The sequence below is a fragment of the Monodelphis domestica genome, chromosome 5 (assembly GCF_027887165.1).
Source record: "Monodelphis domestica isolate mMonDom1 chromosome 5, mMonDom1.pri, whole genome shotgun sequence".
NCBI classification, from domain to species: domain Eukaryota; kingdom Metazoa; phylum Chordata; class Mammalia; order Didelphimorphia; family Didelphidae; genus Monodelphis; species Monodelphis domestica.
In genome coordinates this window covers 35,862,884-35,887,948 of record NC_077231.1, presented here as the reverse complement: position 1 = coordinate 35,887,948, position 25,065 = coordinate 35,862,884, and the positions used below count along the sequence as shown (strand labels likewise).

At 43.6% G+C, this 25,065-nt stretch overlaps 2 protein-coding genes across 5 annotated transcripts in view; one reads left to right on the top strand and one right to left on the bottom strand.

The window, feature by feature from the left end:
- Positions 1 to 44: 44 nt before the first annotated feature.
- Positions 45 to 14,626, top strand: LOC130454464 (cytochrome c oxidase assembly protein COX14). Of its 3 annotated transcripts, none has more exons than XM_056798275.1 (2): positions 45 to 67; positions 14,224 to 14,626. In XM_056798275.1, exon 2 carries the CDS (start codon positions 14,232 to 14,234, stop codon positions 14,409 to 14,411), a length of 180 nt encoding a protein of 59 aa, XP_056654253.1. In that variant the 5' UTR covers positions 45 to 67; positions 14,224 to 14,231; the 3' UTR covers positions 14,412 to 14,626. The 3 variants fall into 3 exon arrangements, with proteins under 3 accessions (XP_056654253.1, XP_056654252.1, XP_056654251.1); XM_056798274.1 differs by lacking the exon at positions 45 to 67 and adding an exon at positions 116 to 251; XM_056798273.1 differs by lacking the exon at positions 45 to 67 and adding an exon at positions 122 to 274.
- Positions 14,627 to 18,482: 3,856 nt separating this feature from the next.
- The window catches only part of CERS5 (ceramide synthase 5), a 29,587-nt gene continuing 23,004 nt past the window's right edge, over positions 18,483 to 25,065 (bottom strand). The window contains exons 3-11 of one of the 2 annotated variants that reach the window (XR_008912065.1): positions 24,918 to 25,048; positions 24,210 to 24,267; positions 23,487 to 23,537; positions 23,051 to 23,143; positions 21,648 to 21,776; positions 21,444 to 21,550; positions 20,928 to 21,084; positions 20,257 to 20,363; positions 19,183 to 19,318 (exon numbers count right to left, since the gene is read on the bottom strand). Coding sequence is in view for 1 of the 2 variants with exons in the window: in XM_056798271.1 (XP_056654249.1) it covers positions 19,166 to 19,318; positions 20,928 to 21,084; positions 21,444 to 21,550; positions 21,648 to 21,776; positions 23,051 to 23,143; positions 23,487 to 23,537; positions 24,210 to 24,267; positions 24,918 to 25,048 (879 nt within the window). In the remaining variant the exon portion in view is untranslated. Of the gene's footprint in view, positions 19,319 to 20,256; positions 20,364 to 20,927; positions 21,085 to 21,443; positions 21,551 to 21,647; positions 21,777 to 23,050; positions 23,144 to 23,486; positions 23,538 to 24,209; positions 24,268 to 24,917; positions 25,049 to 25,065 lie in introns of both variants that reach the window. The other variant, XM_056798271.1, reaches the window with a different exon arrangement.

The following is a 25,065-nucleotide window of genomic DNA, read 5'->3' as shown; positions in this document are numbered from 1 at the left end:
GCAGAAAGCGGAAGTATACTCTAGCCGGCTTCGGGAAGTTAGAGTGAGGCCGGAAGTTGGTCAGAGGGTAAGAATCCATTTCCGCCCTAAGCCTTCTGCCCAAGCGCTTGGTTTAAGGTTCAAGGCTTCGACTTCCGTTCCTCCCGGTCTTCACGGGAGCATCTCTGTGGTTCCGCTCCCAACTGTCCTTGAGGCAGGAAGTGACGCAGCGACGAAGGCCTGGAAGGATTTAAGGGAGTCTTCGCTCTTAGGTGTGAGGGCGGTGGGAGTCCAGGTATGAGGGAGGACCTGTGGGGCGGAAGAGGCGATGCTGGAGAGGGTGGTGGGGCAAAGGTTGGGCACTGGAGCTCATTTCTGTCACTCTGGATCTCAACTTCGGGGAAGGTTGAGCATCGGGGCACTGAGGCCCGCTGCGGCTGGACGGCATGGGCCTGGGGGTCGAGTTGTCCAGTGGGCGGGCGCTGAAGTCCCTCCTGATCTCTCTGCGGCGATGCCGAGTGCCCAAGCCCCATTCCCCCCCCCCCCGCCATGCTTTGAATGCATCGGCCTGTGGGGAAGAGACCACCCCGCTGCCTTGGCTTCTTGTGCGATCTCTGTATCCCTCCTGTTCTGCTTCGAGCCCCGTCTCAAGCAGCCTTGGGACCACTGAAAGATCATCAGCCCCTCTTTCAAGGCCTAATGTTTCTCCCGCACATGGTCCCATTGTAGCCCTTCCCCCAACAGCGTGACCTCTTCCTTTTGACCCTGCCCTAGCTATCCTCTCCCTTTCCCTACCTACCCAGTCAGTTCAGTAAACATTGAGTGTCTTCTGTGTTACAGGCACTGTGCTAAGCTTGGGCGAAACAAAAAAGGAAAAGACGGATCTTGGTTTCAAGGCTCACAATTCTTATTGGCTAGAGGGTGCAAACAAATACAAAGCAAGCTATAAACATGATACATGGGAACTCATTAAAAGAGGGACAGCACTAAAATTAGAGTTAGTTAGAGAAGGCTTCCTGCAGAAGGTGGAATTTTAGATGGGACCTAAAGGAAACCAGGGAAGTCAGTCAAAATCCGATTCATCTTAAATAGTTCAGAGCTAGTTCTTACATAAAAGCTTCTGGAATTCCCTTCCAAAAGGGAATTGAACTCTCCCCCCCACCCCCCAGAACTTCCACTTCTGTTTGGGTCCATCTATCTTAATAGAACTTATTCAAATACTGAAAAAGTTCTTCCATTTATAGCAGTTAATTAGCATTTATTGAGTCTATGCCTAGTAGCCCTGTGCAAACTGCTGGGAATATAAAGAAAGGCAAAACCAACAAAACAAACAAGCAAAAAACCCTCTTGCTCTCGGGTAGCTTACGAAGAAGATGTAGGTGTCAGCCCATGCCTCCTCATCCTTTGTAACTTTTTGTTCATGTTCTCCCAGAAACTTATCACCCTATTTCCTGGGGACCTTTCTCATTGTCTCCTGACAATCTCCAGGAAACTAGTAGAGATCTTGGGCTGTCTACTGCTATGTATGAGGAATTTTCTCATAATTGTAAATCCAAGCAACCCATATGTCTTATCTGAAACCATTGGGTTTTACATATGTCTTTGATCAAGACCTATTTCCATATTATTAATATTTGCATTAGGGTGATCTCTTAGAGTCTACATCCCCAATCATATCCCCATCAACCCATGTGATTGAGCAGTTGTTTTTCTTCTGTTTCTATTTCCACAGTTCTTTCTCTGGATGTGAATAGCATTTCTTCTCATAAGTCACTTAAACCATTTTTTAGAAAAATCTGGCTTATCTTTTCAGGATAGAATTGTGTTTTATAACAGTGCCTAACAAAGTTTTTATTAAAGGGAAAATTCTTTGTTCTGCCTTTTGACCAGATTAATGAGGCAAAACATAGAACAGAAAATTAAAAGGAGCAATACTTTGACAGGCTGATCGCTGGAGATCAGCAAGGGATTCCATATGTAGCCAGCTTTTATTGATGACTTTTGTGATGATATAAAGCTTTATGACAACACAGACAATAACACCTGAAATCAAAATTTACAATAATGCCAAATTACAGTCTCATGAGATATTACCAAATAGCAAATTCGCTAATCACAATTTAGGACTCAGCATCATTAGGCTAGTGACTTAAGATCAAGGACCATGGCTCTTAAAGCCTAAAGTAATCTAGAATTGGATCCCAGTTCTGATAGACAGTCTAGGTCTCTTTCTGCAACATCATAATTTGACATACTTTCTGAATTCTGCACCAGTTTGAGTCTGTCAAAAGCAATATGATTCAGCAGATTGAACAATAAGTAGGTGAGATACAGGTTCCTGGGAACACAGCTAAAGTTCTACCTTATAATCAAGTACTACTTACAGTCATCTCCAGCTACCCTTTCCCAACAGCCCTGAAAATCCCATTCTTGCCTAAGTTATAGATCTTCTAATCAAATTTAGAATGCACATCTGGTAAGAGTTGGGTGAAAGGTAGACATCAAAGGTGGCTCCCTGAAAAGGGCTTGTCAGGCCCTCACATGCTGATCCTCCCTGAATATTCCATACGGCTGACTGTCTTTCGCCCATCTTTCACCTGGGATTCCAAGAAGCAGTAGCAGGTGCAGCAGCTATACCTTGATAAAACTGTTGGTAGGAGGGTAGCTAACAGGCCTCAATTGAGCCTATCAGTGAGTTAAGGAAATGTCTGTCTGAAACATGTAAAAACTTCCCCTGGAAGAATGGGTGGGTGAGAACAATTTATTTCAGTGGCTGTGAAGGTGGCAAGGAATGCTTAGAGCTTAGTCAGCCATCTTAGAGGCTGAGTCCATCCCTTGTATCACTGGCTAAGTAAGGCCAATTGTCCTGACTTTTGCCACAGAAAGAGACAGTGAGACTTATGACTTGTATAACTCTGTCTCACTTAAATCTAATTCCTGCACAAGTCAAGATAATGTCACTGGTACTCTTTGAAAACAAAGCTCTAACAATAACGACAGGGTATCACAGAAGGTGGCTTGAGCTGGGCCTTGGAGGAATGATAACTGTGGAGATGGATAGGCAGGGCTCTCCAGTTAATGGGGACATTATGACAGAGGTAGGAATTTGATGATTGTCTTTAGACAACAATGAAGAGACCAATTTGAGTGGAATAGAGTTTCTTTAGGGAATTAGTAGGAATTAGGTGAACTTCGTTTTGTAGACAATAGGGAGACAGCTATATGGCAGAGTGGATGGAGCAATGGGCTTGGAGTCAGAGAGATCTGAAGTAAATACTTGTACAGATACTACTTATGTGATCCTGGGCAAGTCACTAAATGTCTCTTAGCCTTAGTTTCCCCTTCTTTAAAGTGAGAATAATAATGGAACTACTTTGCAAAGTTATTGTCAGGCTCAAGTGATTTATTTAAAGTGCTTTGCAAATCTAGAAGTTGTCTCTATATAAAATGTTAGCTGTTATCGATAATAATAAGTGGGAGAATGATGGTCCAAGGAAGGAGAGAAAGAGCTTCAGGATTGAGGGATTTCTCAGCTGTCAGATATATCAGAGGAGGCTTTTTTTTTTTTTTAAATCAAGTAAGTGTATTGGTGACCTTGGAGTAAATTTAAGTAGGTTGGTGAAGAGCCATATTACAAAAGGCAATGAAAGGTAAGTATAATGAGTGTAGATTAATTTTTGGGAAGTTTGGTTACAAATGATAGAATCTTAAATGTTTAGAAGGGAATTTAAAAACCATCTGGATTCAATAAAACATTTCTTAAGCCTTTACTATCTGCAGGCACTCTTCTAGGCACCAGGATATAAAACCAAAATGCAACAGTCTGTCCCCTGACATGAAAATCACTATCTCACAGGTTTGCTGATTCTACTTTTGAACAGCTCTAATTATTGCATTCTTTCTTATATCAAACTGAAACTGCTCCTTTGTAAAATCTACCCACTATTCCTGGATCCACCATCTGGAGCCTCACAGAATGTTTAATTCAATTTAGACTTGCTAGGTGCTGGCAGAGAAACAGATTAAATAAGATAGGCTTCTTGGCCCTAAAAATCTCTGCGATTCTGAGCCTTCTGAGATTGTGGTGTTCCATATTTTACAGACAAATAACATCACCAGAAGAACATTGGAATTGTGCTCCTCTGCAACTTTTATTTCTTGCCAAGAAAATTTTCTCATAATTCCTATTTATTCACCTCATTTGCACAGCAAGACCATTAAAAAAGTCTCAGTTTATCAAAGAAACCTAAAAAGCCCAGTTTGTTCAAAATTTCCAATTTGTTCAAGAAACTTATCAGGTTATATAATAGCAAGGGGAACTGGAGAGATGAAGGAACCTAAGAGCAGCTGTTGTTTAGGACTGATTTCTGTGACACACTTCCTGCCCACCCACCCTGGGAGGTGAGCAGGTTTCCTAATGGAGTCACACAGCCCAGCCTCAAAGGTAAGTTGAGTTCTTTCAGCTTTCTAATACTTTATGGATTAAAGCTCCCCTTTCTATTACATAGACTCTTAACTCAATGTTGTTATCACTAAAAGTATTTAATTTAATTTTGAAGAGAAAAAAGGGAGAGGGTAGAGGGAAGAGATGGGAGGTGCCTGATTTCTTTCCTCTAGCAACTATTGAGGGCTTGATCAAAAGTATCTTCAGAAAAAATGGTTTGACTTTCCCCTAAGGGAAATGTAGTCTTTAAACAGCAGGTGTCTCCAATTGGGCAAGAACCTTCTTCAGTACTGTTCAGGCAAAAGGGTTTGGGAAGTCTCTCCTAGCTGTCTCTTACTCAGAGTCCAAGGCCAGAAGAACAGAAATCTTTCTGGTGCAACTGCTTCTTTGTACTTGCAACTCTCCCCTCCCCTGCAGGTCCTCTGAACGGTCCATCTTCTTCAAATCTCAGACTTTCCTCTGCTTTTGGCCATTTCTCTTGATTACAGTTAGGAGATTTCCCAACACTTTTGCCACCTTGGGCCAGCCCACTGAATCATTCTCTTTTCTATTCCCAAATCAGTAATTAAACAGCAAATTCAGAAATTCTTAGGGTCTTCTGGCTGTTGTAGTTATTTGTAGGCATGACAAAACCTTTCTGCTCCTTCCCTCATGACCATATGCCTGACCCCATGCTATGGGACAGAGAACATTACTAACTCTTCCTGAGCTCTTATTAACACTTCTATCATTCACCCAGCAACCATACTGCCCCTCCCCCTTGAAGGAGAGAACCTCATTGATACTCCATGATTATCTTCAAATTTTTGATGCAAAGAATTATATTCATCTACACATATATATTCATATCTTATGTTCTCTTGCCCTGTGCTGATGTTGTTCTTTTCTGAAATGGATCCTTTAAGTAAGACCCAGACTCTGGGGTATGTGTGTTGTAGAAAGTATACTGCTAGTCTGGAGAGCAATTTGGTACTATGCCCCCAAAACTCTTAAATGGTATGCTTACCCAGAATCTGCTAGGCCCAAAGACATGAAGAAAAGGCCTGTACGTACAAAATATTTATAGCATTTCCTCAATGCAGTATGGGTGTTCAAGGAAAGCCTTAGGGCTAAGCGGCAAGCACTGTACTTCTATTATAGTCAGTGTATGGTCCTGTTAGTGTGTTTTTTGAAAGCTACATCTGGAAGGAAAGAGGCAGAAAAAAAGGTTGATAGAAAGGAGTCAATGGAAAGGAATTCATCCAGAAGTCAAAAGTCCACTGATGGAAAAGGATCCCAAAGGGGATAGGAAAGAAGACCAAGGCTAGTAATTATTCAATCCTACATTGATCTCTTTTTTGATTAATTTATTAGAGTTTAGGCCTAATCAGGAAAGGGTTTTTTGGATAATTTTTTAATCTTTCCATCCCTTTTCAGTCTGAAAATAAATTTTTATAGCATTACCTACATTCCTTCCCCTCATCCAAAGAGCCATTCCTTATAAATATTTAAAAAAAACACCAAACTTTTCAGCAAAACTAACTCAAGATATTAAAAAGAAAAAGTGACATTCAGTTTCACACTCATAGCCCCTTCACCTCTGCAAAAGTGGGCCAGAGGGCTTTCTCATAGATCTTCTTTGGCACCAAGTTTGGTCATTATACTTTTACAGAATTCAGTTTTGATTATTCTGTTGTTCTTTTCAGTTATGTTGTCATCTGTATGTGGTTTTCTTAGTTTTGCTTATTTCACTTTGCATTGCTTCATGTAAATTTTCCCATATGTCTCTAGTCATCATCTATCATTTCTTATAGCACAATGATACTTTCTTACATTCCATATAGTCCCAGTCTACTTTGTTTCAAATCTTTTGTTAAAACCCAGAGCTTGATTGTAAATGTTTTGTTATATATCAGACCTGTGTTTTTATCATTAACATCCCTGGGCTATTGTGTGTCTAAATGTGAAATCTAGGTCAGAAGTGGTGGATGGTCTAGTCGTTCCTTTTGAGTAATTCCAAATTGCTTTCTAGAATTGTGGAATAAGTTCACAGCTCTGCCAGCAGTGTGTGTTAGCATGTCTTTCCATAATCTTTCCAGCACTGACTGTTCTCATCGTTTGTTATTTCTGCTATTTTTCTACTTGTGCTTAAGGTGAAACCTCAAGGTTGTTTTGCTTTTCTTTTTGTTTTATATAGATTTATATTGATCTAATGTTTTTATAGCATCTAGAGCTTCCATTCTGCTCCTCACCCCAATACCTCTCCTACGGCATCCCTTTTAACAAAGAATTGTTTTACAATTAAATTTTTATTGCTGTCTTCACATATTAATTTCTTTTGGGGCAATTTCCCTCAGTATCCTTCTTCTGCCAAGAGAGCCATCCCATGTGAGAAATAATTTTTTAAAGGCAAAAAGAGGGGAAATTTACTGTAACTGATTGATACATAGAAAAAGTCTGAAAATAGGTGCATTGTTACCCTTGTGGATTTCTCAACTCTTTAAAATGAAAGTGTAAGAGTATCTTCCCATGCCTTTTCGGAGCCATGCTGATTCTCTACTATTTTTCAATATTCATTTTTTTTTTTAGATCTTTCCATTATACACTGTATGTAGTGGACATAGTGTATACATTGTGTATATTGTTTTCTTGGCTCTGCCTACTTTACTCTGCATACCAAGAATTAAAAAAATAAAAGAGAAAGAAATTTGGCAAAAACCGGTCAATATGTAAAAAAAAAAAATCTAACATTGTATTCACTTTCATATCTGGATTTTCTTACTTTCTGCAAAGGATTGAAGGGGTAAAGTGCCCCAGCCAAGCCTCTTCTTTGAAGTTTTGCATAATTCATTTTTGATTGTTTTGTTGTTCTCTTGACATCAGTTCATTAAGTCTTCTATATAATTAACATATCCATTGTTTCTTATAGCACAGTAATTATCCATTATATTCATGTTCCTATACCACATGTACCACAATTTTTTTGTCCATTTCCCAATTGATAGGCATCTATTTTGTTTCCATTTTTTGCTACCACAGAAAGTGCTGCTAGAAATATTTTGGTGTATGTGAAACCATCTGATCAGTGATCTCCTTGGGGTATATGCTGTGAATTTCAAAACTATTCCACCCTAATCAGACCATTCTTTAGAAGATGTGATTTAGCTATTTCCTGATCAGTAACAATGGAGATACTTGGAATAAAAGAATCAGGTCTTGGGAAACTACATTCTCCACCCTACTCAGTTTAACAAGATTTTGAAGGTCTGCATCAAACTCAAGATTTAATTATCTGAGGAGATGGCCTTCAACAGACATGTGCAAAAAAAGGACAGGCCTCTGGGCTGTCCTAAGTCAAGCCAAGTCCTCATTGGTACAGATGAGACGGAGAAAAATTATGTAAAAATGTCCATATAAGGCATGGCATTTCCTGGCCCTTCCTCTTTCCCTGGAGAGACACCTCTGGCTGGCAGCGTGCTAAGCATTCCGATGACATCTTGGAGTGTTGGGTGGTGAGTTTTGCCCTGGAGCTGATTTCAGGTTCGCGCATCTTAGCTGAGCCCCTTTGGAGGTCAGTCTGATTCCTTCCTCCTTCATACTCCAAACCCTTAATCCCTTATCTCCTGATCTCCCTGCCTGATACTAATCAGGCAGGGGGAGAGGGAGAGAAAAAACCTACTCTTTCTTCCTTCTTCTTAATCTTCTCCACTATCAATTAAATCACCATAAAATTTGGCAGCTGACTTGGGTATTTTATTATTTGGGATTTCCCTTGGTGACCACTTAAATTTAGATTTTTTTCAATCTCAACGATCATTTCACCCTTTACACTCAAAATTTTAACTTCTTTGTTTCCATAATTCCAAATTGATATCTAGAAAGGTTGTAGCCAATAATAGTTATACCAAAAATGTATTCAGTGTGCCTGTTTTTCTACAGCTTCTCCTATATTGACTGTTTCTATCTTTTGCCATCATTGTCAGTTTGCTGAATGTGAGGTAGAACCCTACTGCTATTGATATATATTTCTTGTATTATTAGTGATTTAGACTTTTAAGTTTTTTTTTTTTACATATACCTTCTGTCTTAGAATCAATACTGTATATTGGTTCTGTAAGGGGTTAATATAAAAGGTTGGACTGGATTATTTCAGAGGAGGGTCGCCAGGAATTTTAATCAATTCCAATTTTGATTTTTTTTTTAGCAATTTATAAAATATAGAAAGAGTGAAAGTAAGAAAATCAGAGAGAGGATAGGGTAAGATATCTAACCTACACACTAAGTGTTTTGCTCCAACCCCTGGCTCAATCCAGGCAGGGCTAATTAATTAGTACTTAGCCGGAGGGGCCTCAGCCTTGAGCTGAGGATACACGAAGTCTCTCCTAAGACTAGTCCCTTCAGAAAATCCAGGAAAGGAGTCTGCCTTTTTCACTTACCCCCACAGTAGTTCTAAGGGAAAAATCCTAGAGCAGTCTGAGGTCTCAAGCTGGAACTCCTTCAAGATCAAGTTCAAGGTGAAAGACGTCTTTACAGGAAGTTCTTGACATTTTTAAAGACCTTCCTTTTCATCACTTCCTGTGACTTCCTTCATTTTACGTGGACCAATTATAGCTAAAGCTTTGTCGATTCTGATTTGTCGCCCACTATTGCACACATGGGTCACAGACCTCCCCCACTCAAGTGTAAGTGGGGTATATACGTTTCTGGTGATTAAATCTAAAAATGGGCAGGGGAGAATTTATCCCATCTTTACAGTTCCTTGGCAGAATAGTCAAAGCTAGGCAGTGGGAGTTAGTGACTTGCTCAGTCACACAGCAAAGAAATGTCTGAGTTCAGATTTGAACCCAAGATCTCCTGTCTCCAGGCCTGGTTCTCAATTCACCTCCCTCTACTAATAGTCTTTTGAGAAGAGTTTGTTCATATCCTTTGACCACTTATCTCTTGAGGGAATAACTTGTCAAATCTTTTTCTGTTGCCTCTATTTCTTATATATCAGAACCTTAACAGAGATATTGGAAACAAAGGTTTTTCTTCCATTCAGGGCTACCCTTCTTGTCCTAGTTGCATTAATGTTTGTCCATGTAAAAACTGATTTTCAAATCATCTCTGTCTCTTCTTTGGCTAGAAATTAACCTCAGAAAGGTCCTTGACCTGCTGGTTATCATTATTATTGTTAATTTTTAAAAATTGGCTTACCAGGCTTAATAAATATTGAATTGAATGAATAATTTGTTCCTTTTTCAGAACGTATTCCCTTCTTAAAATTAGTGGCAGAGCTCAGCATAGTTGGTAGAGAAGGGAACTGAGGATTTCAGCTCTGTTGATCCTACTATTGCTTACCAGCTCATTTCTGGGTTTGTTTTTTCTATTACAACATTGCACTGTTAGCTCTTCCTGAACCCAGGATCTTCAGCCCTCAGGGCTCTTCAATGTATTAAACTCTTCCCCGTCTTAAATTCATTTCAACAGACATCAGTTACATAAGTGTAACTGTATATTATTTGTTAAGGTGCTAGAGAGAGAGACAAAGAAAAAAATTAAAGAGAACACACCTTTTAAAGTCCCTGCCTTTTAAAGACTGTAAATCTGTGCTATTTAGAGGTAGACGTTGGGGACGTAAAGGTCATAGAGAAGGCCAGATTTGGCTACTGATAAGATTTGGAGGGTAGGAAGCCAAAACTGTTCCAGAGAGACCATTGCTGACAAATATAATGACCTTTTTTTCTCAGTCCTCATCCTTCTTGACCTCTACTGCATTTGCCATTGTTTACCCAGCCTCTACCTTCAGTATGTGCAAATCTGAATTCATTGACATTTGCTTCAAGCCCTCCTCCCTTCCTAACTTTTTCTCTCCAGAGCATCACCGTCCTTCCAATCTCTCCTCCATTTGTAACTTGGACCTTATCCTCAGACTCGATTCCTCTTCCTCACCCCACATAACCATTCAGTGGCTAAGTCTGCCACTCCCTTCCATCTGACCACCTCTGTCTTCATGCACCTTCCTTTAGGCTGTGTCTGACTTATCTTTCCTCCTGTGCTGGGCCTTGCTCTCCCTTATGCATGCTTGTGATCCAGCCATTTGCTCTTCTCTGTTCCGAGCACAGCCCATCTCTGCCTCTGTCCTAGCTGTCCCATGCCTGGAAGGCCCTCCCTGCCCTCCCCACCAAAATTGCTCACATTCTAACCGAGAGAGGCTTTCTTTAATAACTGACTGCCTTGTGCTTATTCTCTTTATATTTATTATTTAGGAATAAGAACTAAATGTGCGATTTCATTGGTCTAGGGAACTCTCTGATGTTGGTACCTTCTCTGCCATTAAGGTATTAAGAGAATTGCTGAGCGTCAGTGCTGGATGTGTCAGGGGGGCCCCTTGAGCATAGATCTTCCATGGCTTCTTGGTCCATTCTCTAGTCCCCATGCCCCGCTGTCTCTTGTGCAGAATCTTCCAAAGTAGGTTTTATTTAACTTTTTGTCTTTGTGTCCCCAGTGGCTAGCACAGTGCCTGGCACATTGTAGGTGTTTAATAAATGTCTAAGAAGGGATCCAGCTGCCCAGGAAAGGGAGGGGATACTGTATGCCAGTGTCCTGTTAAGGCCTGCCTGCCCCCCCTCCACTCTGCCCGGCCTGCTGCCAGCTTGCTTGCTTTTTGGGTTGAGACTTCTATGCTTGCTTAGGATTGTGCTTCCCCCACCCAATGGAGACAGACCTTCTCCTGCTCATTCTCTGAGCTTTTCTGGGTTTGAAAACTGCTTCACTGCTCCAAAATTCAGTGTTTAGATTTTGACAGAGTCCCTCACCCACTCCACTGCCTTTGATTCAAGGAGATGCATTGGCTTGTTCACAATTCTAATTGATTGGTTTCAGGAAGGTTCTTACCCAACAAAGAGCTTTATAGTGACTTGAAGGGTGTTACCTGCCCCAAAAGGAAAGAAAGAATTGTGTCTCATGAGGTAAACTAAAAACAAAGTATGGAAGACCCTTGCTTTTCATTTCTTTCTTCTTTCTTCTTCTGTTATAGCAGCTATCTGGAAAAAAAGACTCATTTTTTACCACATTGTTACCAGAGCCAAGTTCCCACATCTCTGGATTGCACAGATAAGGTGGCATAAAATAGTTGACAAAAAAGGTGGGGCAGAGAGCATGCAGGAAGATAATTAATCAATGAGGATATACCCAATGACAAGAATTACAGGAAGCTCTTGGCATGTGGCGTATATCACAACCATTATTGTTGCTGCCACCTCAGTACAAATAATGTACTGGAACTAGACCAGGATCTTACAGGATAAGCTGTATATGGTTGATATCGACATTATCAGAGAGCCCACCGATGAGCTCCTAGGTCATTAGAAAGTTATAGTAGTCAAGTATCCTGGGCATCTCATGAACATTCAAGAAATAACAGACACCGAGCCCACTCAGTTTGTGAACCTGAGTTGATTAAAAGAGTGGTGATATCCTCCTGGGAAATAGGGAGTCTCTTGGAGGGTAGGGAAGGAGAGAGGATAATGAGATCAATTTTAGCTCTACTGAGCTTGTGTAGCAGCTTCAGTAGGCAGTTGACAACATGTATCCCAACTGAAGAGAAAGATTACAGCTGCTTCTAGAGTTTTGAAAAGCAACTGAAATAGAATTCTTGTTGAAGCCAATGAGATCTCCAAGACAGCACCTTTGTAAGAGGGCTCAGGCTAGAATCCCCAGGTCTTGTAGAGATGTTCCAGAGACTTGTATTAGAAGCTGGAATCGTTTTTCCTTTTTTTTCTTTATGTTTCTTTTAAAATATTTTTCCATTGATCCAACCATTCTGGAGGGCAGTTTGGAACTATGCCCAAAGGGCGATAAAAGACTGTCTGCCCTTTGATCCAGCCATAGCACTGCTGGGTTTGTACCCCAAAGATCCAATAAGGAAAAAGACTTGTACAAGAATATTCATAGCTGCACTTTGTGGTAGCAAAAATTGGAAAATGAGGGGATGCCCTGTAATGGTGAAAATATCACCTTTAAAGATTGTTATAATATTAATTTATGGCTGCCAAGGAATTTACTTATGAAATTCCTAAAAATGAAACACTCAAGTCAGAACGGAGTTTGTGGTGGTTTAATCACAATGGGAGTAAGAAAGGGAGAGGGAGAGAAGGAGAGAGGAGAAAAGGGAAAGGGGTTACTCAACCTCTGGCCAAGCCAGAGGGAGATTAGGCCCAAAGGGGCCAAGGTAGAGGAGAAGAATCAGTCCTTGACTCACGTGATCGTTCTCTAGGGAAGCTGTCTTCGGACCTCCTAATTCACAGCCCTTCAATTGGGGAATGGCTGAATAAATTGTGGTATATGTTGGTGATGGAATACTATTGTGCTCAAAGTAATGATAAAGTGGAGGAATTCCATGGGGACTGGAACAACCTGCAGGAAGTGCAGAGCGAGAGGAGCAGAACCAGGAGAACATTGTACACAGAGACTTATACACTGTGGTACAATTGAATGTAATTGACTTCTCCATTAGTGGCAATGCAGTGATCCTGAACAACCCTGAGGGATCTATGAGAAAGAACACTATCCACATCCAGGGGAAAAACTGTGGGAGTAGAAACATAGAAGAAAAACAACTGCTTGAATACATGAGTCGAGGGTATATGATTGGGGATGTAGACACTAAATGATCATCCTAGTGCGAACATCAACAACATGGAAATAGGTTCTGATCAAGGACACATGTAAAATCCAGTGGAATGGCACGTTGGTTACAGGAGGGGGTGAGGGTGGGAGAGGGGAGAGAAGGAACATGATTTTTGTAACCAGGAGAAAATGTTCTAAATTGACTAATTAAATAAAATTAAAAAAATATTTTTCCATGTTTACATGATTCATTTTCTTTCCCTCCCCACTCCCAGAGCCAACAAGCAATTCCACTGAGTTGTACAAATGTTATCATTTGATAGCTATTTCCATATTATTCATTTTTGCTATAAAGCGATTTTTTAAAGCTTAAACCCCCGATCCCATCCCCATATATACATGTGATAAGTGATGCCATCTGTTTTGCTTTTGCATTTCCATTCCCATCGTTCTTTCTCTCAAGGTGGCTAGCATTCTTGTACAGACGTCCTTCAGGAGTGTCCTGGCTTGCTGCGTTGCTACTAATAGCAAAGTCCATTACATTGGATCATTTCACAGTGTTTTACTTTCTCTGTACAATATTCTCCTGGTTCTGCTCATTTCACACTGCATCAGTTCCTGGAGGTTCTTCCAATTCATATAGAAATCCTCTAGTATGGAATATCTTTTCCTATAGAAAGTATTACAAAGGGTCACTAGTTGAAAGATTACAATTCATATTATGAAGCATTTATTGATCATGTTTTATGTGCAAGACACTTGGGGCCCTTTTATATGACTAGTAGCCAGGATTTAATCTTTTATACCCTACTTTCTACTGACCACTTGATCTTGTTATCATGAGTTCAAGACATGCGGATTTAATTATTAGCCTTAGTGAAACAAAATTAAGGTTAATCTGCTAAAAATTAAAATCAGATCATATTCTTCAAACCAAGTGAAACAATTTTTGGATTCAATCTTGCTTTGTCAACATATATAATAATTGTCAACTTGCTCCTGATTTAGTTCTTGCTCATTCCATTTTTTTCTCTGTCCTGGGAATTCCTGAAAGGAAGGCTTTGTCTTCACTACCTCATACCCACCTAATCCTTTTTATGCAGGAAATATATTGTATATTGCTGGGATGGCTGGTTCTGACTAGAAGGTAAGCACTTGGAAGTATGTGTATCATATTCAAGGGTTTGGATCTCAGTCCATTTTCTTTGCAGGGAGCAAAATGCCATCATCCAAACAACTGGCCGACTTTGGCTACAAGGCCTTCTCTGCCTCCATGATGTTGCTCACTGTGTATGGTGGCTTCCTGTGTAGTGCCCGGGCCTACCGCTACTTTCAGCATCGAGGTGTCCTACGTCAGGCAGCTGAAGAACAAAAGCCTGAAAGCATTCTGCAGGACTGAAGATATCCTCCTGTGTACAGAGGCCTGAGGCATGCTGCAGAACACTTGAATTAATTATTTGCAAGGAAGGGTGGTTTTACCAGCCCTGTCCTGGAGCCTCCATGGCTTCCGTCTTTGGTCAGAGCAATGTATTCACATGCTCTGTGATGGATCACAGCAGAGGAGTGGCAGTGAAGGATTGTTGAAAAGCATTAAATGTGGTTTGCTATTTCAGACTCATGGTTGTTTGTTTACTTGAGTTGGGGATTATTCTGTTTGATCAGGGCAGAAGTCACAGAGATTAGAGCTCAGTGTCCCAGTCAGACTATACCTATCCTCCTGCGTTTGAATACTTGGGCTGGTACCTTCCTGTGAAATTTGGGTGGGGGTTGTTTTTCATGGACTGCCAGAGCAAAAAGTGATTGCAAGGATCATTTATTCATGCCTCTAGCCAAAGCATTAATCATTTTGTAATATCCCTAACAGGTGTCATCCATCTTCTACTTCAGGTCCTTCGGTCCCTGGGCACTTGGCTAAGCAGCCCAATCCATCATCAGACTTTTCTGAAGTATTGGGAAATTCTTATATGAAACAAAATGTACTTCCTTTCTTCTAAAGCTTAATCTTTTCATGTGAAAGAGAGCTAATATGCTTTCTTCCTTTCTCGAGTCTCTTTTGCTTAAATTTCAGTTTCTTCAGTTGATCCTTAGGGTTTCCAGACCCCGCAATTTGGTACTCCTTGTTGGCATCATTAATAGGACCCAGAACGAACACAATACTCTGTAGTCCTACTGATACTATCCTCACTGGACATATTGGCATTTTATGCTTTTTTTTTTCAAATAGCTGTACTCAAAAGCAAACTTGATTCAGTTATCTTCAATAAGGCTAAAGGATTATCCTCAGGGATAGACTGAGGAGCTGGCTCAGTGAAGAGAGAGACAGGCCTAGAGACAGGAAGTCCTAGTTTCAAGTCTGGACTCGGACACTTTCTAGCTCTGTGAGCTTGGCAAAGTCACTTAAATCCAATTGACTCACCCTTACCCCTCTTCTACCTTGGAACTAATACTTAGTAATGATTTTAAGACAGAAAGTAAGGGTTTATTTAAAAATACATATGTGTGTGTATATATATATATATGTGGCTTGATAACTATATGTAAAAGACATAATTCCTTGAGATTCAGCAAACTTGCATATTAAAATTCCCTTCCTCAGAATAGACAAGAAGTACATAGTTCTGAAGAGTAAATTGCTTGCTTTCAACAGCTCAGAACCCCAAACCTCAGCAATCTGGATAGCTTGGCTTTGGCTCCTCTTCTTTTGTGATAGTATTTTTATATGGTGCAGAGGGCATATAGTCCAGCCTGATCTTGAAATAAGAATTCCTTTCAAGTTGAGAGGCTCATAAAAACTCCTGTGATGGGGAAGCCAACTCATAGTATGACATAGTAGAGAGGTGATGGGTTTGGATGTAGAGGACCAGGGTTTAAATCACAACGCGGCCATTATCTTTCTGTCTGTTTGGAGTACACCGATTCCAGGACCCTAGTTTTCACATATGCAAGAATAAGGGTTTAGGATGGTTGCTTTGTGTCCTTTCTGGCTCTAAATCCATGCCCTGTGGCCTCCCAAGGCAGTCCTTTCCAGTGTAGATCTAATTATTAGGAAGCTTTTCCTTACTCCAAGCCTTATTCTCTGTTGTTCATAGATATGAGTCTCATGTCTCCCTCTCCCAGTTTTCTCCAGTTTCTCCAGTCAGTCAATCTTCATAATATGAATTCGAGGGACCAAGAGATGTCTTACTGACCGAGAAAGAAAAAGATGTAAGCTGGATTGATGGAAACTTGGGTGTTCTAAATTTGCTTGTCTCCTTTTCAGCCAGCTCATATTTGCTTATAATCACTCATTCTCAGGTTAATTATTTATTTACTGTCTGCTGGGTGCACCATCTCCTCTCGTACCCTTAGGCTTTTTTGATAGGTTCATTCCATGTCCTTCAGGAAATCTATCCATATATTGATCAGAAGAGAATTCTCGGATTTTTTTTTTTGGCTGGAGGAAAACAGGTGATAGATGATTTGTGTGAAGCCGAATCCACAGGGAAATGATCCTCCTGATTAGGATTTGTCATATTCCTGAGGTCAGAACTAAAAATGACTATTTGGGATCCTTAGACTTTTAGTTGGTTCCTCATTGTTCTCTCAAGAATATCTGTAAAGCTTGGCTTGGTTTGAACCAATTTTTATTGTACTGTTTTCTTATATTAATTCTTAATTCAAAAGTGTAAGTAGAAGAGGGACTGGCTGATAGTCCATGTCCTATCCAAAAGAGGCTAGATGCTTTTTATCTAGTTTTTTTTTTAAACTCTTACTATCATCCTAGAACCAATACTAAGTATTGGTCCCAAGGCAGAAAAGGGATATGAGCTAGGCAATTGGAATTGTGACTTGCCCAAGTATCTGAAGTCAAATTTGAACCCAGGACTTCCCATCTCTAGGCCTGGCACTCTATCCCCTGAGCCACAGCTAGCTGTCTCTCCCCATTAGTTTTTAAGAGGCCCTCCTAGCACTTTTTAGTCATCAGGGGAGGTGGTGAAAGATTCTGGTTAAAATTTCCCAAAAGAACCAAATAGTCAACCTAGGTGGCTGAGATAATTCAGAAGAGCTGATAGTGCTCTTTTTCGACCTTTGACAAGTTCCATGCCCTGTGACCAGTTTTCAGTGGTCCCCAGGTTACTAAGACTAATGTGCTGGGCATTTTCAGATGAGGCTACCTTGACAAGCCCTTCCAAATGGCATAGAAACTAGCCGTTTTCCCACTACTAAGACACGAGAATACTAGACGTGCCACATCCTAGCCCTAAGTGAGAATCTTCGAGTCCTGAGACCGGTTGAAACTCTTCAATGGCTTTGAAGACGGTTATCCACATTCACATTCTCTGGGAAGTGGCAGGTTCAGGAAGAAACATTTAGATTCTGATCCAGTATTGATGTCTGGCTTTAACAGCATCCCACCACACTGAAGCCTGCCTACTAGAAAATACATTCTCCCATGTCTGAGACTTCGCCTGGGTGAAGTAACTGTAGAAGCAAGGGGCGCAGGAGATACGCTAGTTGTTCTCATTTTAATCAGCATCAGTGTCAGCCTGGTGGCATGTACTCCAGTAACTTGTTTCTCAAAGTTTCTCTTAGCGTTTTGCGAAGATCAGTGTTTACAGATAACACATTCTTCAAGCGAGCTTTCATCTGTGGAGGTATTTTTGACTGAGGCACGTCATACCCACTCCGATAAATTAGTGGATGGCCTACGAGACGGTTGTGGCTCCGTGTTTAAAGAAGACCCGAGTTCAAATCCAGCCTCAGACACTGCCCAATTATGCCTGGGCAAGTCACTAAACTTCAGCATGACAACAAGGGTCCCCTGGAGAAGGGAATGGCAAACCACTCCAGTATCCTGACCAAGAAAAATCCACGGACAGCTACGGTCCACGAGGTCATGTAGTCAGACACGACCGAAAGACCAGATTGTCCTCATGAGATATCCATCATCCTGTGGCAGGCCTGATTGACAGTAACTTTTCTGATAGCTGGGCTGGTCTTTAGACAACAGGCCCTCCGATGCCACATCGTAGCAGAAAAGGTCTCCCCTGGATGAGTTTGCAAGCTCTGAGCTAGAAAAGTGCAAGAAAGTGTCTGAGCACGGACGGTCTGTCTATTGCCTATTCGTTCCCCATAACTATCGGCATACTAATTCTGGGAGACGGGCTGCTAGGACGACATCAGCATTTCCCTCATTGTCCCCCGAGACCTGTTTTTGAGGCAGAAAAATCGTGTTCTGAATCCCTCACTTGACAGAGGAGGGAACTCCAACTCTGACCGGGAGGCTCCATCCGCTCAGACTTCTTCAGAGAAGTCTGAGCCCAGGACGAAATCACTGGCCAGTGATTGGCCCACGCAGCCGTTCCGTGTCACGTGGCAATAGTGTCTCCCGTACTGGTTGAGGCGGGCTCAGACAGCTCTCTCTTAGCCAGCAAGCCTTGGTAACTCGCTCTGTTTCCCTGATGTCACCCCAACAGCCGGGACACCAGAGGAGGGCTGAAGCACGTTTAATCACAGAAGAGTAAACAATGATACAAAACGGTAACAGCTGCCCTCCCCCAGCATCAGCCCACCCCCAAGTACCATTGAATACCGAGCAGGATCTCAGCAGGCGCTGTTGCTGCCGGGGAGGGGGAAGGAGGAGGCCGGCAGACCAGAGTCCAGCCAAGGGCCCCGGCACAGCCTGGCCATCCATCGAGAGTTCTTCTGTCCCCACAGAACGGTCATCAGCCCGCTGGCTTCAGTGCAGAAAAGGGGCTGAGCTTGGCTGCTCCATCAGAAAGTCCAAGGGGCCGGAGCCCTAAGCGACAATGAAGGGGGAGTGCTCGTCCAGGCCGAGTCACCGTGATCTAAGACGCAGCCAGACTTGACGTTGGGGCGGAGGGGCAAGGCAGAGCTCAGAAGTCCAGTCCAGAATTGTGCCCAACCCCCCAACCACACACGATGTATGTACACACACAGAAGCACGCACGCACGCACACACACACGGCCAATCACATTACAGACGAGGAAGGTATTAAATACAAAACGGCAGAGTTTTTTAAAAAGTGAAAATGTTTGCTTCATGATTTCTCCTCAATGCCTGGGGGGTCCGTGTGGCAGACGGGGCACGGGGAGCAGGCTGCCCGGGGCCCTGAAAGTTCACGTGTCCTTGGGCCAGCGTGCCAGCCTGCCCTACTCTTGAGCCCGGCAATGGTTTCTCAGGTGACCGTTGACTTGGTTGGCCCCGTTGCTGGAACTGCCTTCATACAGATACTTCTTGTTGCCAGCGGGCACGTCTTCGTCTTCGGAGCTGCTTTCCACGTCACTGCGGTCATCCTTTGATACCTACATAGGCAGAGGCCAAAGGAATATAGTGAGACTAGCGCTCAGACCCAACGCCGGCCGGACCCATGCTCCCTGCCAAGTAGTCTCTGGCTTCTGAACTTAGTGCCTCCCTGCAGGTCCACCTTCCATCTGCCTCTGCCTCTTCCCAGAAAACGGCTAGCTTCTCAGACCCTGGCAGAGTCTTGAGGAAGCCCCAGGCTTCCCTCACCTCCCACACTCAAAGCCCTAACCTCCTACAGACCTGGATCAGCACTAACATGAGGCAATTGATGACCCTGCCCAACCCCCTCTTCCTCTCGGAATCCCCAGCCCTTGTGGACCCCCCAAGCTAGCCATTTTGGTCTCCCGAGCGAGCGACCAGCTTTACCTTCCCCAGTCCCTGGGCTCGGGGCTGCGTTTCCAGGTCTGCCACGACGCAGAGCATCATGGAAACAGACTTGGAGCGAGCCCGACCCAAGCCGCTCCTGGCCCTTCCGCCGGCTAGCTCTTGGCTTCAGTGTATCCCTTACTGTAACTGGGGGCAAGTCCCCGGAGCGCTGATGCTCAGGCTCACTGTGAGGAAAGCTCTGTCAGCCTTCCAGGGCCCTACGAGCTCCCGTGAGTCTTGGAAATCCAGGTTTGTCACTGCCAGTTGGGGGTTGAGCTGATCCTGGGCTTTTGACATTGTAAGTCCTCTAATCTGTAGAAAAGGGCATCTGGCTTGGATGTTTATTATCAAGAAATATCCACCAGGGGGCGGGCTGGCCCCAGCATAGGCAAAGGAAGGCATGCGCCTCCCTGCGGGACCCTCTTCCCAAGTCACTGCCCAGAGTAGGGGGTGAGGACAAGCCCTCAGAGAAGACAGAAGGACAAAGGGAAAAGGAAAACACACAGACAGACAGTCAGACAGACAAGGCCCACCGAGCAGCAGCAGCAGCAGCAGCAGAGATTACACTTACATGCAAGAGATGAAACTGTCCAGCTCCCACTTGGCACAGAGAAAAGGAAGGAGGTGAGAAAAGAGTGGAGAATAGAGTCGAGGTCTAGTCCTTCCTGGCTAGGTCACCTGGGTAGGAGAGAGAAGTTGGAGAGCTGCAGCAAGGAGGACAGACACGAGGGGCATCGATGGGAGAGAATGCAGAGACGGCTGGGAGACCTCATTCTGGTGGTCTGTCGGCTCCTCCACGACGACCTAGCACTGGAAACTAACGCTCGCTCTGAGGCCCCTCCTAACCACTCCAGAACTCACAAGAAGTACCTCGGTCAGGAGCCCCCTAGGCAGGAGCCAGGTGCTCGGAGCTTTCTCTCCTAAGGGCCAACGAACGTTGCCCAGGAAAGCAAGAAGGTCCCTCCAACCCAAGCACCTCAGCAAGTCACCCTGGGACATCTGGGACATGAAAGAACATCTAAATAATTCATTCCACGTAGGGAGGGAAGGGAAGGCCCCCTCAGAAAGTCTGGAGAAGGCCAGCTTTCTTCTCCTTGGCCCTTACTTCACGCTTGAGGAAGGAGGGCAAAATATTTGGAGGTGTTTGGAAGGAAGAAGCCAGGCACCCTGCCTCATCTGTAGAAAAAGTTCACTAAATACAGAGAAAATGGAGGAGAAGAGGGAATCGGTCTTAGCCCTCACCTTTCCTCGAACCAGGGCCTTGCAGGCAATTCGAGCAATCAGATAGGACCAGATGATGTGGAGAACCTGTAGGACTAGGAGAAGGCTATTGAAGAGCCACCAGGAGGGATAAGGTCCAATCATCTCCCAACTCTCAAACATGGTTGTATTCAGGATCCTAAAGAAGGAAAGCCAGGAGTCAGATCCTGGGAGACCGGATCAAAACAACAGCAACAAACCAACCTTGGGAACTGGGACCTCTCTTTTTTTTTCAGTTTTTTTTTAACTTGGTGAAATTGCTCCCCAAAGGGGTGTTTCTATCATCTAAAAGTCAGGGCTATGAGCACCAAATAAGCCAGGGTGCCCCTAACCCTAAGCAACATTGGAAGGCAGCTTAAGTCCTGAAATAGTACACATGCTCAGACTTGGCAGGGGATAGAGGTTTCTTAGAAGCGGGGTTCCCAGATTCTGACCCTTAGCTTGCCAACAGGATACCACTGAAGAGAATGTTAACTGACTCAGGGCCCAGGCACTCACCAGAATGGATAGATGCCCAGGCGGGTGATCATAAAAATGATACCGAACACCACGAAAAATGTGTCACAAAGCCGCTGATACTTGGCATAGTTGGCCAATTTGGCTGCCTGGGGAGGAAAAAAAAAGTGGGAGAGGAGCTGATCTATGGGGAGTGGGGGGGAGGTGGGAAAAGAAACACAATGGGAGAGGAGCCAGGAGTCTCACCTCGAGCAGGAAGTCTGAGGAGTCATGAAGACACAGGACCAGTGATCCCACCCGTACCATGTTGTTGATGTAGGAAAAGGTGATGAGCCCAATGGTGGCCAGGTGATGCACAAACATGATCAGGAAATCCTAGGAAGGCATGGATGGATGAGGCAAAGTCCAGGGAGGGGTGGGAGCCCCTCAACCAAGGCCTTAAGAGGGATTCCATGTCTCAGAATTTTCTTCTATGACCATCCCTCCCAGAAATGGTTCCATTCTGCCAGTATTTGGGCCACGGCGAGGTGCTACCCTCTGTAGACTTAAGTCCTAAAATCTGTTAGTATGACCTCAAAGGGAGACACTTAATTTTTTATGCCCAACATATTGGCAGGATGCATAAACTATGGTTGCTAAGCTAGTTCTGGGTTCACCCATTTCTCAGCTGCCATCCAGTCTGGAGGGCAATACCTTGTCTGCTTATATTTTGGATCCAGGAGCCAAGCATTTTCCAAATTCTAAGAACATATAGCTCTAATGCAGATCAATAAAGAAGGGATAGGAGATGAATTTGAATCACTGGCACCAAGGAAAAAGTCCAGGGCTTCCTGCCTGGTGGAGGATCCCTGAGGCAAATATCAAGTTTCTACTTTTGATAACCATTTGGTTATCCATCTCAACCTGTTCCCATTAGGGCTCTTCCTGACTTTTTAATTCAGAAAAAGATGTTCAAGAGTGTGCTTCCAAGTCAGCAGAGCCATACATGCATCATACCAGGAAGGCACAAAGAACATTAATTAGATCTGGCTCTTCTCTGGAGATGAAGGTTTTACATCTTTGGTTCCATCACCTAATGCAATGAAAAAGTGAACATTGGACTTGGGAGTCAGAACTCAGAACTGGATTGTCCTAAACTTTGCTATTAATGCACGGTGTGGCTGTGAAAAAGTCAGTCTCCTCATCTATAAAATGAAGTTCTCCTCATGGCTCTTTTTTAATCTGGACACAATTAGGGATCTGAGCAAAATGATCTCTAAGATCCCTTCTGGCTCTAACCATTTGTGATTCTTAGTGGAACCAAAGTGTTGAGAGGAGGAATCACCAACTGCAGGTAGAACTCACATCCCCACAGCAGATCTGAATCCTTACTTTGTCCTCTCATTTGTTTGAACACTACTTTATTTCATTCGAGTTCTGCCAGGTACTTGCCTCCTAGCCCAGATCTGCTCTCAGGATCCAAACCAGAGCTGCACACATCCATAAGTCCCTGTTTCCCAATGCTATATATACAACATTCTCTTCCCAAAATGACAGTCCCATTAAACCCACCACCTATTCCTTTGAGATCCTGACCAGGGAAAAGAGAGGATCCATCAGTGGCAGGAAAGGAAGAAAGATAGGAGCGTAGTGGGAGACAGTGTTCTTACCTTTCGCTTAATGTCTATAAACTGAGAAAACATAAGAGACCAGTAAAAGGCCAGTTCCATGATATAGTAGTAGTAAAGGCCGGGTGTGAGAGGCTAGGAAAGACAAGGAAAACTAGTTAGAACATCACTGAATCAAAGCTGTTACCTTTCCTTTAAAAAAAAAAAAAGCCACTCTGCAGAGTGACCTCTCCCCAAGGCTTGGCCGTGGCTTTGGCCTAGACACCAGGCAGAACACCAGGCAGAGTCTGGTGAGTAACTTCCTTTCTGCCCTGTTTCTCTACCAGGCTAATATTGATCCTATGTGAGAGCGCCTCATCCATGAGGCTACAACCCTGGGCAAAAGGAGAATGATGCCACTCAGGACAGACCCGTCTGGGTCCCTGCAGCTGAGATCCCTGAGATTTGGGGGCTTTTTTGTTGAAGTCTTCATTCTTACCTGGTAGGGGTATCTGTGCCAGCACTGTCGGGTGTCCCAGAACCAGGGTGACTGAGGAAAGAACACAGAACCTGAATCAATCTGCAGGGATCCAGCTTGGTCCTGAGATCCTTTTAACCTAACCCTCCAACTCCTGTTTTGTTCATTAAGATAATAAAAGTGCCATTCCACAGGTATAAAATGCTTTGAAGATAGCTTGAGGGAAAGGCAAGGTGGGTGGAACAATAGTCTGCCCATAAAATTCCACCTGCATGCTGGGAGACAGCAGGAGGGAAGGCTCCATTAGATTCAACTGCCAGATAGCATGGTGCAAAAAGGCCAAGGTGAGGAGTCAAAAGCTGCCCTTTCACAGAACACTTCAGAGCAGGAGTTCCAACTCGGAGTCAATGTCTAGATTTCAGGGAGTCTGAGAAGGTAGATGGGGGAAATGACATCTTTATTTTCATGAGCCTCTCACTGAAGCTGAGCATCTTCTTTGATCACAATTCTGGGGTGTCCCTAGATGTGCCAGACTGCCCAAGGGATCTATGGTGCCTCAAAAGTCCTTTAGACCTCCCCAGGGCAGCTTTCTTAGGAAGGAAACAATCTGCATAGCATTTAAGCCTGGGCTGGGACCATTCAAAGGAAAAAAACCCAAGAGAAAGAGGTAGGACTCTAGGGGCTCTCAACTCTGACACCCAGGACCAGAGCTAATTGAGCACAACAAGTGGCCAGCTCACTCACCGACCAGAGAAACCGGATTCCATAGGCAAATATACATAAATAAAAAGTGAACCTCCACCTAGGCAAGGAGAGAGTTGAGGTTAGACAGAAGCCCAACTACCACTAGGAAGTTTAGGGTAGGGAGAGAAGGGGAAGTCAGAAGGGTATCTGTCTAGACAGGCCAGTCTCAGGCTACTGATAAGAGCTGAGAATAAGAACTGAGGCTAGGGACACCTGCTGGGGTGTGCATGCCCTGTAATTATCCTCTGGCCTGTTTATGATATCTGTTTCACTGGGTATCATTTACTTTTCTGTCTTCTGAATAGGCTCCACACTGGGAGGGAGGGAGGAGGGAGGGGGTCTAGAGAACCTGAGCCCAGAAAAATACTTAATTTTCCCTTTCTATGCAAATGGCCAAGGAGAGGCTTCCCAGATCACATCAGAGTTGGCACCACCCAGCAGCATTTATGGCTGTGTACAGCCTTGAAATTGCCTCCTACACAGAACAGGCTGGAAGTCCATCTGGTTTAATTAGTACTCAGGGGGGCCAAGAGGTCAAGAATGACAAGCCTCCACAGTCCTCCCTCTTCGAGGTCCTTACAGATAACACCCAAGGATTCTGCACTAGCTCCCATGTGCTGACTCACCCCCAGCCACAGGTGCCCGAAACAGAGGGGAGAGAACAGCTTGTCCCTACCCACCTCCTCACCCCCCAGCCTGCACACCTACATGCTCTCACAGAATTTAGTGAGTGTTGGGGGCTTGTCTTGGTTCCTCCGATGGCGAAACCAGCCTTGGATTTTTCGGATATCCCAATCCAGCTGCTTTGAGAGGCCCTCTAGCCTTTTCCCATCAGGACACTGAAGATGGAAGACTA

What these genes read in the sequence shown, in the direction of transcription:
- LOC130454464 (XM_056798275.1), top strand. Translation starts at nt 14,232, where the DNA reads ATGCCATCATCCAAACAACTGGCCGACTTTGGCTACAAGGCCTTCTCT.